Here is a 14332-nt window from a genome sequence, read left to right as displayed (position 1 = left end):
CGCCTCCCGCCGCCTCCGCCCCCTCTCGCTCGCCCGTCGCATAGTCCTCGTCCCACGTCGACTTCGCTCCCGCAGCCCTCGCCGCTGGCAGCACTTCCCGCCCTCGCCTGGATCCGCGTCGCCGCTGCCCTCGCTACCGCGCGCCGCCCCGCACTCCGCTCGCCCGTCAGCCTCTCCTCGCCCGGCTCGCCAGTCCTGTCTTCACACGCCGCCACCCGCCCGCCGCCCGGCATGGCCCCGCTGCAAACAGGTAACAGGAAACGGGAAGTGCCCGCGCCCCAGGAGGCCGCCGCGGGCTCGTCGTCGCCCGGCTCGGCGGCGGTGGACGCAGACGGCCTGCAGACGCCCAAGAAGCCCAAGCGGCCGGCGGCGCGGCGCTCGCTGGTGGACTACCTGAAGGGGCGGGAGGTGGGCGCGCGGGTCCGCGCCGGGCTCCCGGGCTTCGATGGCGAGCTGCGCAGCTTCGCGGTGCGGAAGCTGCCAGAGCTGCTGCGGGAGCGCGAGCTGTCCCTGGGCACCGTCGACAAGGTGTTCGCGTCACAGTGGCTGAACGCCAGGCAGGTGGTGTGCGGTACCAAATGCAACACGCTCTTCGTGGTGGACGTGCAGTCCAGACAGGTAACGCGCATCCCCCTCATGCGGGATCGCGGGCCTCCGCCGGCCCGCGCCCAGCCGGGCTGCGGCATCCATGCCATCGAGCTGAATCCCTCCAAGACGCTGCTGGCCACCGGGGGCGAGAACCCCAACAGCCTGGCCATCTACCGGTTGCCAACCCTGGATCCCTTGTGCCTGGGCGACCGCCACGGCCACAAGGATTGGATCTTCGCTATCGACTGGATGAGCGACACGGTGGTGGTGAGTGGCTCCCGCGACGGCACCTTGGGCATCTGGAAGATAGACCCCGACGTGTTCCAGAGCAGCATCGCCCGGCACAGTGATGCAGGGCTCCCCGTGTACGCCCACATCCGTCCTGCGGAAGTGGAGGATGTCCCCAGGGCCGGCACCAACCCAGGTAACTGCAAGGTGCGGGCTGTGGCCTTCAGCGCCAAGAGGCAGGAGCTGGGAGCCGTGACCATGGATGGCTACTTCCACCTGTGGAAAGTCCGGAATACCCTGTCCAGGTTGCTGTCAATCAGGCTGCCTTACTGCCGAGAGAACGTGTGCCTGACCTACTGCGATGAGTTGTCCCTGTACGCGGTGGGCTCCCAGTCCCATGTCTCTTTTCTGGATCTGCGCCAGGGTCACCAGAGCGTCCGGCACCTGTGCTCCCGCGAGGGCGGCACGAGTGTGCGCTCCCTGAGCTTCTATGAGCACATCATCACCGTGGGCACCGGCCACGGCTCTCTGCTCTTCTATGACGTCCGCGCGCAGAAGTTCCTGGAGGAGAAGGTCTCGGTCAGCCAGCACGCCTCTCCACGGCCCACAGGGAGGAGATTCAGGCTGATTTGTGGCAGAGGCTGGCTCAACCCAGATGACCTGCGGATGAACTACTTCGGTGTCCTCGGAGAGTTGCCCAATGCGCTCTACACTCACTGCTACAACTGGCCGGAGATGAAGCTCTTCGTCGCTGGCGGCCCTCTCCCTTCAGGCCTCCGTGGGAACTATGCAGGCCTCTGGAGCTAAGGATGGCCGCCCTGTCCTCAAAGTGCCCAGATTTACCTTCCAGTCCCCTCCCACTTTTCTTCTTTGCTCTGTTTGTGCTTTTGACTCTGTGTGGCTTTTATTTTTCAGATGAAGAAGATCCAGCTTATCTCTGCTTAGGGTATTAGGCGAAGAGAGATGGTGACCTAGAGAGTGAGTTACTCTTCAGTCAGTCAAAGTTTGGCTTTAACACTTTTATATACCTGTGCAATAGTGTCGTTTTGAATTATACAAAAAAATTTTGACTAATTCTTAGTTCTGTTCAATGTTTGAGTTATTTACGTATTCTCTGACTTTAATGCCTGACAGTCATGGTTTTACAATTCTGTATATTTTCTTTTTCTTTTTTTGTTACCAGTATTATGATAATATTGTTTTGGTCGTTTTTCATCTCAGATAGATGGTATATTGAGAGTATTTTTTTAAAAAAGAGTTTGTATGTGTGTTCTGGAAACCTGGCTCTAGTATTATAGTGTTGTTCCAGTAGGAAGGTACATGCCAGTTTCTAGATTACCAGGTTTTGGAAGCATTCCATTTGAAAATTGTAATTTTCATGTTTGTAGTTTGTAAGTTGTTGCTGCTAAACATGCTGTTTAAAAACTTCATTCACGTTGAAAACAAGGTTGTCATACAATCTTAGGGTTTTTGGTACCGAAATCTCAATTGGTCAGAACACTTTAGGAATGTAAGGGTTCTGCTGATTGACTGTTCAGAATTAATCTAAAAAACCTATTTTCTCTTTAAGTTTTCCTGACCTGTTGTTAAATTAATAACAGAATATATATTTTTTTCACTTCTTGCCTTAGTAGTATTAACACTTGTGAGTATATTTGAATGTTTGTTGTTTAAGATACTTGCGCAGAGTTTCAGTGCCATCATTCAAAACAGATTCCATGTATGAAAATGTAGAATGTATTGAGGGCTGGGTAGAATGTATACTGATCCTGATCCAGGGTATAGAACTGGATATTTTTGTTTTCGCTGTTTTCAATACCAAATACTATACTTGAACATGCTTTAAAATTTCTAATTCTGCTTAACAAAGTCATAGAAAAAAAAAAACTGCAAAGAAGGAAATGAACCCAGTCCCTACTTCTGAAAAAGATTGTTATTTTGTAAAGTTAAATTTGTTGAGATTTTATTTTGTCAATTTCAAAGAATCTTATCTAAAGTAGAATAAATATATTGTTAAAAAGTTGTTGTGATGTTATGACTCTCAATATAGTAATACGCGATTATCAAGGTTACAAGATGTTTATTTCAAGAAGATGGGCCAGAAAGTAAAAGTAAATGGCATTAGGTTGTACAAAAGTACTTTGGAGCATAGACAAATGCAAAACATGGTTTGTTAGGAAAACAGATTATACTTCTCCATATGTGAGAATACTGGAAGTGAGAAGAGAGACTGGCCCTTCCTCACAACTGGCCAGGTTGTGCTGATCTTGCATTAGTGTTGTGGCATGTCTGTTTTTCCTTAAATGTTTCGGTACTCAGATATTACCTTGGTGTCCACTACATGTTGTTCAATTGAAAATCTGAACCAATTGAGTAATATAATGAGTGATTCTAAAAGTAAATTAAGAAATACAGGCGGGAAAAGCAGTTTTTGTTTACAGAGATTATATTAACAGGGTTGTATAGTTATATTGGAGAAGGAAATGGCAACCCACTCCAGGACTCTTGCCTGGAAAATTCCATGGATGGAGGAGCCTGGTAGGCTACAGTCCATGGGGTCGCAAAGAGTTGGACATGACTGAGCGACTTCACTTTCTTTCTTTCTATAGTTCCTTTTGGAGAAGGAAATGGCAACCTGTTGCAGTGTTCTTGCCTGGAGAATCCCATGGACAGAGGGGTCTGGTGGGCTACAGTCTATGGGTTGCAAAGAGTCGTACATGACTAAGCAACTAACACAGACATAGTTGTTATATGAGCTTCCCAGGTGATAATAGTGGTGAAGAACTAGCTTGCCATTGCAGGAAATGTAAGAGACCTGGGTTTGATCACTGGGTTGTGAAGATCCCCTGGAGAAGGAAATGGCAACCCACTCCAAAATTGTTGCCTGAAGAATCCTGTGGACAGAGGAGCCTAGAAGGCTACAGTCCATGGGATTGCAAAGAAGTGAATTAGCGTACTTGTTATATAGCAATAAAATGTATTTGTATTCATTTATGTGTCTCCAACTGAGTTGTGAATGTCTTAAGAGCAAATAATATAACTGTCATTTTTATATTCTCACATTTCTCCACTAATGCCTAGTAAAATCACAGGCAGTCAGTAAATATTTACTGAATGAATGTACTTGCCTCTAGAAACCTAAAGTTCAATGCATAAATACATAAAATTTTGACTGTTAAATAGTATGGAATCCTGTTGTATTTTCCTTTTTATCATAAGTGAAAGTCGCTCTGTCGTGTCTGACTCTGCGACCCCATGGAGTATACAGTTCATGGAATTCTCCAGGCCAGAAGACTGGAGTGGGTAGGCGTTCCCTTCTCCAGGGAATCTTCCCAACCCAGGAATCGAACCGGGTCTCCTGCATTGCAGGCAGATTATTTACCAGCCGAGCTACCAGGGAAGCATCCTGCTTTTTCTTTTACCATAATATTTGCCCTAATTCATTTATAGGTCAGACCATGGTGCTTATCCATTCATAAGCTTTCCATCTGTGATACCAGAAGATAAAGGAAAATATATACATTTTAGATGACATTGGAATTTAGTATTTTCACCTGCAGAAACTTATATTTGAAGATTTCTTTAAAATACTTTGCTTTTTACAAAATTAAGTTTTGAAAGATCTTTTTTGTAGGCAGTTTCTGTTTTTACTTTATGTTTGTATATTTACTAAAAACTTCTTTAGATATTACCCAAAAACTTCACTTAAGTATTCACTGCCTGTCTTCTTGTAGGTTATAGGGTATTGTTATGGTTCTTCGTCATCGTTTGGGGACATTGGGAGGACATTTTCAGAGGAAATGACACTTTCTATGTGAGGTGATATGTTAAACAAATAGAAGGAACGTCTCCCAATTTTTTCCTCTTGCTTAGCCCTTAACTTCATCACTGACTCACTCAGTGTTCTCATGATTTAGGGTATTATCTCCTTCATGTCAGACCACATGGCTAGACCTCAAAAAACTAAATAGCCTAACAAGATAGCCTAACACTGTATTTATATTAATAGAAGTTTAATTATTTTGAAATATTTTCTAGTTCCAGGTAAATGAGATATACAGGAGTACAATTAACTGTGTAACCTATGAGGGTGAAATAATTGAAAAAGTAACCATGCCAGCATTTCAAGAAACACATACATACAGTTCACTTAAAACAAGGAAGTACATGGCTGTAAGTACAAATTATCTATCACTGTTGCCTGGAAAACATTAGTTAACTTATAACAATGCATAAAAAAGGTTAATTCCATTTATCGCTAACTACATATTCCTCCCCAAGCTTGTTGCCAACTCAAAAATATGTGTTCCTCCCCTTTACTCCCTAGACAAGATAATTTCTAAATTTTCTTTAAAAAGGAGAGATAATTTACTAATCAAGTATAACCACTGAAATAAATTGAGATGACTACTCTGGAAAAAGTTCATCTGTTAAATACACTGTAGCTTAAATGATAAACAAAATCGAATTCTCTGGAGGTTGATTTTTTATCTGACTGTACTGTGTGTTGAACAAGTTGTCAAAAATGTTCCATTAATTGCCAATTTAGAGTGATATTAGAAAGCAATTCACAAAGCCCCCCCCAGCCGCCCCCCAGATGTTTTACTGACAGCTTCTTAATCTCTGCATGTCTTGGGTAACCCAACTATATTAAAAACGTCACTATATGAGCTGCTCAGGGATGCAGTTCGGTGAGAACAACATGTACTTAAGTGAAAGCTGCTGCTGCTGCTAAGTTGCTTCAGTCGTGTCTGACTCTGTTCGACCCCATATACGGCAGCCCACCAGACTCCTCCATCCCTGGGATTCTCCAGGCAAGAACACTGGAGTGGGTTGCCATTTCCTTCTCCAATGCATGCATGCATGCTAAGTTGCTCCAGTCGTGTCTGACTCTATGTGACCATATGGACAGCAGCCCACGAGGCTCCTCTGTACACAGGATTCTCTAGGCAAGAATACTGGAGTGGGTTGCCATTTCCTTCTCCACTTAAGTGAAAGAAAGGCTGCATAGTCCCTAGGTGTTTAAGGGATGCTATTTTAAGAACTGCTGAAAAGGGTTGCCTGAAAGTATTTCCCCTTCTTGGCCAGCTGCAAACCCAGAAACATTGAGCATTGGAGGTTGGCATCATTAAAGGACAGTGTGTTTACAGGAAGTTGCCATGACCCTCAAGTCTCAACTCAGATCTGAAACAATTTACTTCCCAAAACACCATTTTATCTGAGTGTTTTCAAATTAATCCATTCAGACACAAAAATGAGAACAACAACGAAACAGGACATCTGCCATAAAGGTTGATGATACAGCTGAGGTGAAAAATACCTGATTCACTAGTTGTAAAAATTCACTAATGAAAAGAAAAGGTAAATAGAGTATTAAGGATGTTTACTAAGTACAATGAGAAAATGGGAAGAATAAGAATGAATTTTGCTAAAAAGGACATGAGGAGCTCCCAGAAGATACAATACTAGAGCTGGGTCTGGAAAATAAAGTAACAGTGGAGAGGGAATATTGGTTTGAAAGTATATTGTGACTGCCTACAAACATACTAGAATGCATACATACTAGAATGTTGCAGTTTGACCTGGTACAATTTGAAATGTGTGTGGAGTTTCTAGATAGGAATCTCTGGATTAGAAATACAGTTCTGAAGCTTGCAAGAGAAGTTAAGGCTAGAGATACAGATGTGGGAATCATCACTATAGAAATGGTACTTGAAAGAGACTAAAGGTTATAGGATCTCAGAAGTTAAGGCTTCTGATTCTCATTCCAAAACTCACCTATATGTATAGTTGTGCAGACCTATATGCATTACTACATTTCTGGTGGGCTTCCCAGGTGGCTTAGTTGTAAGGAATCCACCTGCCAATGCACGAGATGTGAGTTCTATCCCTTGCTCAGGAAGATACCTTGGAGTAGGAAATGGAAACCCACACTAGGATTCTTGCCTGGAAAATCCCATGGACAGAGGAGCCTAGCGGGCTACAGTCCGTGGGTTCACAGAGTCAAACACGACTGATTGTGTACACATGCACACGCACACACACACACACAGATGTCTGGCACATAGTAGGCAATTAATGACTTGTAAATGGATGTTTTGTGGATATTAAACACTACTTAGTGAACCCCCAAAGTAACATTTCATCATTTCACTTGGTAATGATCAATTTTTAAATTTCCCTAGTGCAATCATATTGACCAAAGATGATCAGGGACATCTACCAAAGGTTGCTGTTTTAAGTAAAGAAAAAAATCTATATTTCGTTTAGATGTTTTTATATCCTTTCTAGAATGTAGGTCATTCTACAGTTGGGCAAGAAGAAAGCTAAATATTGATGATACTTTCTGTACAAATGACTTTTTTGTATTTCCATTTTGGAGGTACAGTTCACTGAAGCAAACACATTGATGATGTCAATGAGAGTTATGGTGCTATTTTCACCTTTTCTAATGCCATTATTGTGCCATTCTCTGTTTCAACCTAAGGCATTAATGTTTCATGTTGATTAAATTTTAACATCTAAATTGCCATTTTATGTTACGCACAAATGATAAGCTTGAATGTTCCAGTTAGAGGGCAGCAACTTTAGTTTCCACTAAGCTCCTAGTAAATTCATCAAATAATATCCCCCAACACCTTATATATGGCTCATTGTTGTTCCTCCTTCCTTACTAACCCAGAGATACAGGATTGAGTGTGATTTTTGTTTTTGAATTATGCCATGTATGACTAAAAGTAAACCGTGTTTTACACAATAGATTGCATTACTGGACTTATGTACATGAAGGAAATTTTTTAAAAACTGAATCATATATTCCCTCATTGATTTACATTATAATTTTAGAAATGTCATCTTGATTATCGATTGATTTCCAATTGACAGTGGTTTCTAACATGTTGCCACTGCCTCCACCTCTAAGACAAGTACTTTAAGTCCTCAAATTAACTCTAAGTGATGTAATGAACCCCCTATTTCAAAGAATATTAAAGCATACTTTCTGAATGTGATAAATTAAGTCTTATTTCATTTGTGTAGAAAATAATGTTTCTTAAAATAGGACATCCTGTAATTTGATTTGCTCTGAGAAAATTCTACATCTTTATATGTTATGCCTAACAGCTTTCTTCTTTCTTTTTCTCTGGTCTTTCTTTATGAATATTGCCCTAAGCAAAGGTGTTTGGTTTATGGAAACTCCCAGGGGATGATAAATGATGCTTTGTTTTTCCTCACTACTTTAACCTTTTAAAAACTTTGGGTATTTAAGTCAGTTTTTTAAAAGATGGCTTCAGCAGCATCATGCGAAGACTGACTGTGGCTCCAGAAATAATAATATAAAATGTTTCCTTCATTGCCTTCTTAATGATCAGGGTTTTTTTAAAATTAAATTTCTTTTCCACTGTGGTAAAACACACACAACATACAATTTATCATCTTACACATTTTTAAGTGTACAGTTCAGTTCTGTTAAGTATATTTGCATTGTGCAACTAATCTCCAGGACTTTGACATCTTGCAAAACTGAAACTCTACACATACTAAACAAAACTTTTCCATTCCTACCTCCCCACCAACTCCTGGCAACTGCCATTCTACTTTCTCTCTGAGTTTGACTATTCTAGCTACCTCATATAAGTGGAATTAAACAATATTTACCTTTTTTGTAACTAGCTTATTTCACTTAATATAATTTCCTTGAGGTTCATCCATGTTGTATTATGTCAACACTTTCTTCCTTTTAAATACTAAATGGTATTCCATTGTCTGTATATACTACATTGTACTTATCCGTCCATTTGTTGATGGACACTGGATTGACTCTTGGCTGTTGTGAATAATGCTGCTATGAACGTAAGTGCGCATATACCTCTTCTAGACCCTGCTTTCAGCTATTTTGGATAGATACAAAAAATGCAAATGCTGGATCTTATGGTAATTCTGTTTTTGATTTCTGTTTTCCATAGTAGCTATATACCATTTTACATTCCCACTAGCAGTGCACATGTGTTCCAATTTCTCCATAGCTTCAACAACATTTATTTTCTGTTTTTTTTTTTCTTTGACAGTGACATCTTCATGGGGTGTGAGGTTTCAGGGGCTGTTTTTAAACTCGTTTCAATTTATAATTGATTTATACAAACATTCCAGCCTGACCCTTAAGTATTAATAGTATGCTACATGTGGAACAGAATATAAACCTATGATTATTGTGGGGAGAAATCATAATGAGTTAGGGCAAGGGAGTTTTGAAATATATCAAACATATAGGAAATCTGTTTTCTTTACATATTTTTCTTTAAAAGGTGTACCAGGTTGGATAATTTGAAAGTTAGAGTTTGAATTACCACCTGAAAAAATTCTCAACATATTTAATCTCTAATTTATTTGTTTGAACACATCTAATGTTCCTAACATTCTAGGGGAGATCAATCCTGGGTGTTCATTGGAAGGACTGATGCTAAAGCTGAAATTGCAATACTTTGGCCACCTCATGCGACGAGTTGACTCACTGGAAAAGACTCTGATGCTGGGAAAGGTTGGGGGCGGGAAGAGAAGGGGACGACAGAGAATGAGATGGCTGGATGGCATCACCGACTCTGTGGACATGAGTTTGAGTGAACTCCGGGAGTTGGTGATGGACAGGGAGGCCTGGCGTGCTGTGATTCATGGGATCGCGGAGAGTCGGACACGACTGAGCGACTGAACTGAACTGAACTGAATGTTCCTAACTAGATGTAAGGAAGAAGTTATACCTTAAATGTTATCCTTGGTGTATTTTGAGGGGAAATACCTATAGTAAAATTTAATTTCAGAAGTAACTAGTAATTATATTCTGCCCAAGGATATAAGTTTCTTACAAGTGACCTTAGCCTAAAGTTTCTTAGGAGCGTCTTGGGAAATAAAATGAGTTATAAATAGAGGAAATGTCACTTTCAGTGGCAGTTGATGGAGCAAAACATCATAGAAAGTTTCAACACCTGAAATGAATTTTAAGCTCAGAGGGTACTGCTAGAAAATCTGTTTTAAATAATGGATGAAACAAACTACCTTTTGCTATCCAGTCTGTTTTACAGGTCAGATTACATAACCAACAAGAAGCTATTGAACCTCTCAGTAAATAACTGAATAATTTCAGAAAGTAACTATTCTAAAATAGTCATCATAAAACCTTGTGTATTTGGAAAGATCTAGTCTCATTCTAGACCCTTAAAATTTTGCTGCTTTTATTATCAGAAAAATATATTGGAATATATAAAGGTGGAATGCCAAGAAATTTTTAATCTCTTCAATTAGCCATCTATATTTACAAATTTTGCAACCTTTCAAAATGGCTAGCAGTTTTTCCTGTTTTAAAGATCTCTTTAAAGCCAATCCCCAAATTTTATATTTTATCACACTTTACTCTCACTACTGATTTACTCATATATTTCTAATATTGAAAACATTTTGCAAAACCATGTTTTAAATGTTGAATCTTTACTCCTCAATAAAGTGCATAATAAATGCCTGATATATTTTGAACAAATTGATTTGTAAATGAGATTTATTTGGCTTTCTTGATGGTTAGGAGCATCTCACTTTGTTATAAATGAGAACTGTAACATCTGTATATATATATAAAATGAAATTTTATATTTTTCATATACACTCTTCTAGGTATTCTTGCTAAGATTCATTTTACCTTTAAGAGTTGGTATATTGGATTAAGAGGGGATTCTCCTTAGTATATTCTAATTAGTGGGTGCTGGTAACATGTTGTTTGCTCCAAAATATTCCAAGAAGGTCACACACATCTCCACTCACTTTCAGTAATATTATTACAGTCAAATTATTTATTCACCATATTAATTTACCAATTTGTTTTTCAGCATCATATTGTGTATAATACTGTGTGTGTATGTTGCTCAGTCACTCAGTCACATGCAACTCTTTGTGACCCCATGGACTGTAGCCCTCCAGGCTCCTCTGTCCATGGGATTCTCCAGGCAAGAATACTGGAGCAGGTTACCATTTCCTACTCCAGGGTATCTTCTCGACCCAGGGATTGAACCCACTTCTCTTGTGTCTCCTGCATTGGCAGGTGAATTCTTTAGCACTGCAAATAGCAATGACACACTGGCATAAAAAATGCTTTGTCTTTTTCACCTATATTGACCCATTTTGGGGGAAATTTTGATTAGAAGTAACACTGGGAGCAAACATTCCATTGAGTTTGACCCTTTATAAATATATGTTCCCATTCTGCAGGAAGTAATTGCTATGTTTTTGTGTGTGTGTGTGTGGGGGGGGGGTGTTTCAATATGAGACAAGCATGAAATGACTGAATCCATAGAAGAAAAATTTACTTTAAACCCAAACTATCATGGCAATTGGAAAAGTGGTATTTCCACTAGTGTCACTTGGTTTTGTTATTTCTACAAATTTAAAAACATTATGGGATATTCCCTGGCTGCTCAGTAGTTTGGACTCTCTGCTCTCAATGCCCAGTGCCCAGGTTCAATCTCTGGTCCAGGAACTAAGATCCCGCAAGCCACATGGCCTGTGAATAAAAAATAAAAACATGAATCATTGTATCAAATCCTACCAGGTGATCAGTTTATTCCTTGAGTTTTAGTTGTAATTGCTTAAATAGATCTTGTTTTGATTCAAGGCACTGAATAGTATCTCCAACAGCAAGTTTTGGAAATGTTGTCTTAGATTATCTTCAAGACCCTTCTACATCATGCAGCCATTACTAACCCATTTACAAATGCCTGTAAGCTCATATAGCATCATCTCATCTCTCAAATTTCTATCATTACTCAGTGTGACATCACTCAGGCTTTGAGATATGGCTTTGCATAGGAATTCCCTAGGTATTTCTGTCCATCATGCTAAAATGTCTCACCAAACATCTGACATCTTAAAACCTTGTATATCTTAAAACCACAAGAGTGGTTTACTCCCTCAAGTGAATTGAAAACATTGTTTCAGATCTCACAACTCAGCATTAAATAGCCCCCACTGTGTAACAACTTTCTACTAGATTTGTTTTATATTAGATATTAAATAAAGGTATTATTTAAGTTCTGTATCAGTTGTACTTTCTGGAATCATAATTTTCAAAAAATAAGGTGACATATTTTAATGAGATGTAGAGTTATTAAAATCGTAAAGTCCATTTGTGAATAGAATCCAGAAGTTAGTGAAAAACTGGGAATGCTTATGTATGTAGGGCTTCCCAGGTGGCACTAGTGGTAAAGAATCTTCCTGCCAACGCAGGAGACATGGTTTGATCCCTGGGTCAGGAAGATCCCCTGGAGAAGGAAATGGCATCCCACTCCAGTAATCTTGCCTGGAGGATCCCATGGACAGAGGAGCCCAGTTGGCTACAGTCCATGGGGTTGCAAAGAATTGGACATGACTGAAAACACACACAGAAACACACATATGTATGCAACTTTAGACTTGAGACAGTTATGTAAAATGTTTGTATTGGTTTTTATATTGATCTTTTTTTTTTAGCCTGTACAAAGTGGATGTGTTTTATAAACTATTAAAGGTATAAGAGTTTAATCCATATAGAAAAAGTTTATATACTCAGCAGGGCAACAAGAAAATGATACAGGACTTTATTCAGCTAAATTGGTTCTCATCTCAACAACCTCAAAATTAAAAAGAAAAGGACCGTAGCAAGAAAATAACTGTTGCAAAAGGAAGGATCATTCAAAGAACAAATATTATGATCATATCTAAGTAAAATAATTATTAAAATGATTTATGGAATTATGCTTTTAAAATATAAAGTAGTGGTCATGGTCTCATGGATTTGGAGATATAGAAAATGGCTAAAACATGGTAGTAATTAAAAATATTTATCATTTTCCAACAGGTCATTGCTAGTCATGGCTTTTTTCCCAGACATTCCTTCTTTTTATGTGTCTTTAGTTTCTCTTAAGAGGGTAAATGAGGATGATTTTTTAAGTATCTTTAAAAAAAATGCCTTAGGCAAATATACAAACCACATTTTATTTCTCTATGGTTAGTTTTTTTCAAATATCTTTAAAATATTGTCTGTGATCCTATCAGATGAGCAGCTTATTAGTTTCCTTTGTGTTTTTAACTGCAAATGAAAATAAAAGCCACAATAAATTTTGAATCCTTTATATTTTCCTAAAAGTTAGAAGTAAAAATGGATGCAAGAAAAAATGGAGTTTAAGTTTAATCAGTCTTTGACACTAGCTTCCTTTGTGGAGGTCAGTGTTTCTTCAAACATGTTCCTGGAACTAGCTGCACTAAAGTTACCCAGGATTTTACCAAACCAAACCAAAGAAAAGAGAATGCAGATTCCTGGCTGGGCCCAGTTCTCATTTAAACTATGGATGTCAGAGATTTGGATGCCTTTTAAAATTTGGGAATACTTGCTTTTAGCATTTGAGCTTTCAATTATCTGGTCTCAGAGCTCATTTTGCTCATTGATTTTTTTTTCCAGTATTTACACTGAAGTTTAATTACACATATCAATTAGTTGTCTTTTGGAGTAAATGTATAGCATCTATAGTTAAAGAAAAAGATTGAGAATTATGTTTATAAACACTACATACAATAATAAGGATTGAGCTTAACCTCCTAACATAATCAACTAGAAAACAACTATAAACCATTTTTTTCAGACATTAATCAGGCAATTCAGATTGTGGATGAGAAAAAGGAAATAAAATGAATCTTATGTTTACCCTGTGTTTCCGTATTGAGGAAATTTCTGGACAATGGCACACAGAAGGGGAGCATAAATAGAAACTGATTTGTTTGCTCATTGCTTTTTAACCTGAGCAAATTGCATGGAAGAGAGCCAGCAATGATTTAAATGTTTAAATTCATTTTAGACTCAAGCTTTGGCTGTGATGTTCTTATTCCTACTTGCTAGTGAACAGACTAGGGAATTTATCTCAGCTAATGTTGCTTATGCATCCTCAGAACCTGGAAAAGTACCTGGAACATAGTATGCTGTGCTGTGCTGTGGTTAGTCACTCAGTCATGTCTGACTCTTTGTGACCCCATGAACTGTAGCCCACCAGGCTCCTCTGTCCTTGGGAATTTTCCAGGCACAAATACTGGAGTGGCTTGCCATGCCCTCCTCCAGGGGATCTTCCCAAGATAGGGATCAAATCCAGGTCTCCTGCATTGCAGGCAGATTCTTTACTATCTGAGCTACCAGGGAAGCCCAGAACATAGTATATGTTCAATTTATTTTAATTCTAAGAATAAGAAAACTCAAATAGTTTTAAATAGTACATTTCATTCTTCTAAAATACAACAGAATGTGGCTCCATCACACTGTATATTTGACTTCAATGACAAATGTTATTTGATTTGATGAGTATCCATTTATTCCAAATAATGCAAATCTTAGCATCTCACATAGATTTCTATGTGTATCAGGATTGATTTACATAACAAAATGCTCTGCTATACATTTACACTCATGGAGATTTTTAAAGATATTTGTTTTGTTTCCTTTGGATTTAAATTTCTT

General features: G+C 39.3%; 1 protein-coding gene across 1 annotated transcript; it reads left to right on the top strand.

The window, feature by feature from the left end:
* The first annotated feature begins 216 nt into the window (after positions 1-216).
* On the top strand, positions 217-1623 carry LOC129535132 (DDB1- and CUL4-associated factor 12-like protein 2). Its single transcript, XM_055393738.2, has one exon. The coding sequence runs from the start codon at positions 232-234 to the stop codon at positions 1621-1623; it is 1392 nt and encodes a 463-aa protein (XP_055249713.1). The 5' UTR covers positions 217-231.
* Positions 1624-14332: the final 12709 nt, after the last annotated feature.

The sequence above is a fragment of the Moschus berezovskii genome, chromosome X (genome assembly GCF_049115385.1).
Source record: "Moschus berezovskii isolate FMDL1 chromosome X, NW_MosBer_1.0, whole genome shotgun sequence".
Lineage (NCBI taxonomy): Eukaryota > Metazoa > Chordata > Mammalia > Artiodactyla > Moschidae > Moschus > Moschus berezovskii.
Note: the sequence above shows the minus strand (reverse complement) of the source record. Positions and strands in the feature narration are given on the sequence as shown.

Coding starts and splice junctions, on each gene's coding strand:
- LOC129535132 (XM_055393738.2), top strand. CDS start 232: ATGGCCCCGCTGCAAACAGGTAACAGGAAACGGGAAGTGCCCGCGCCC.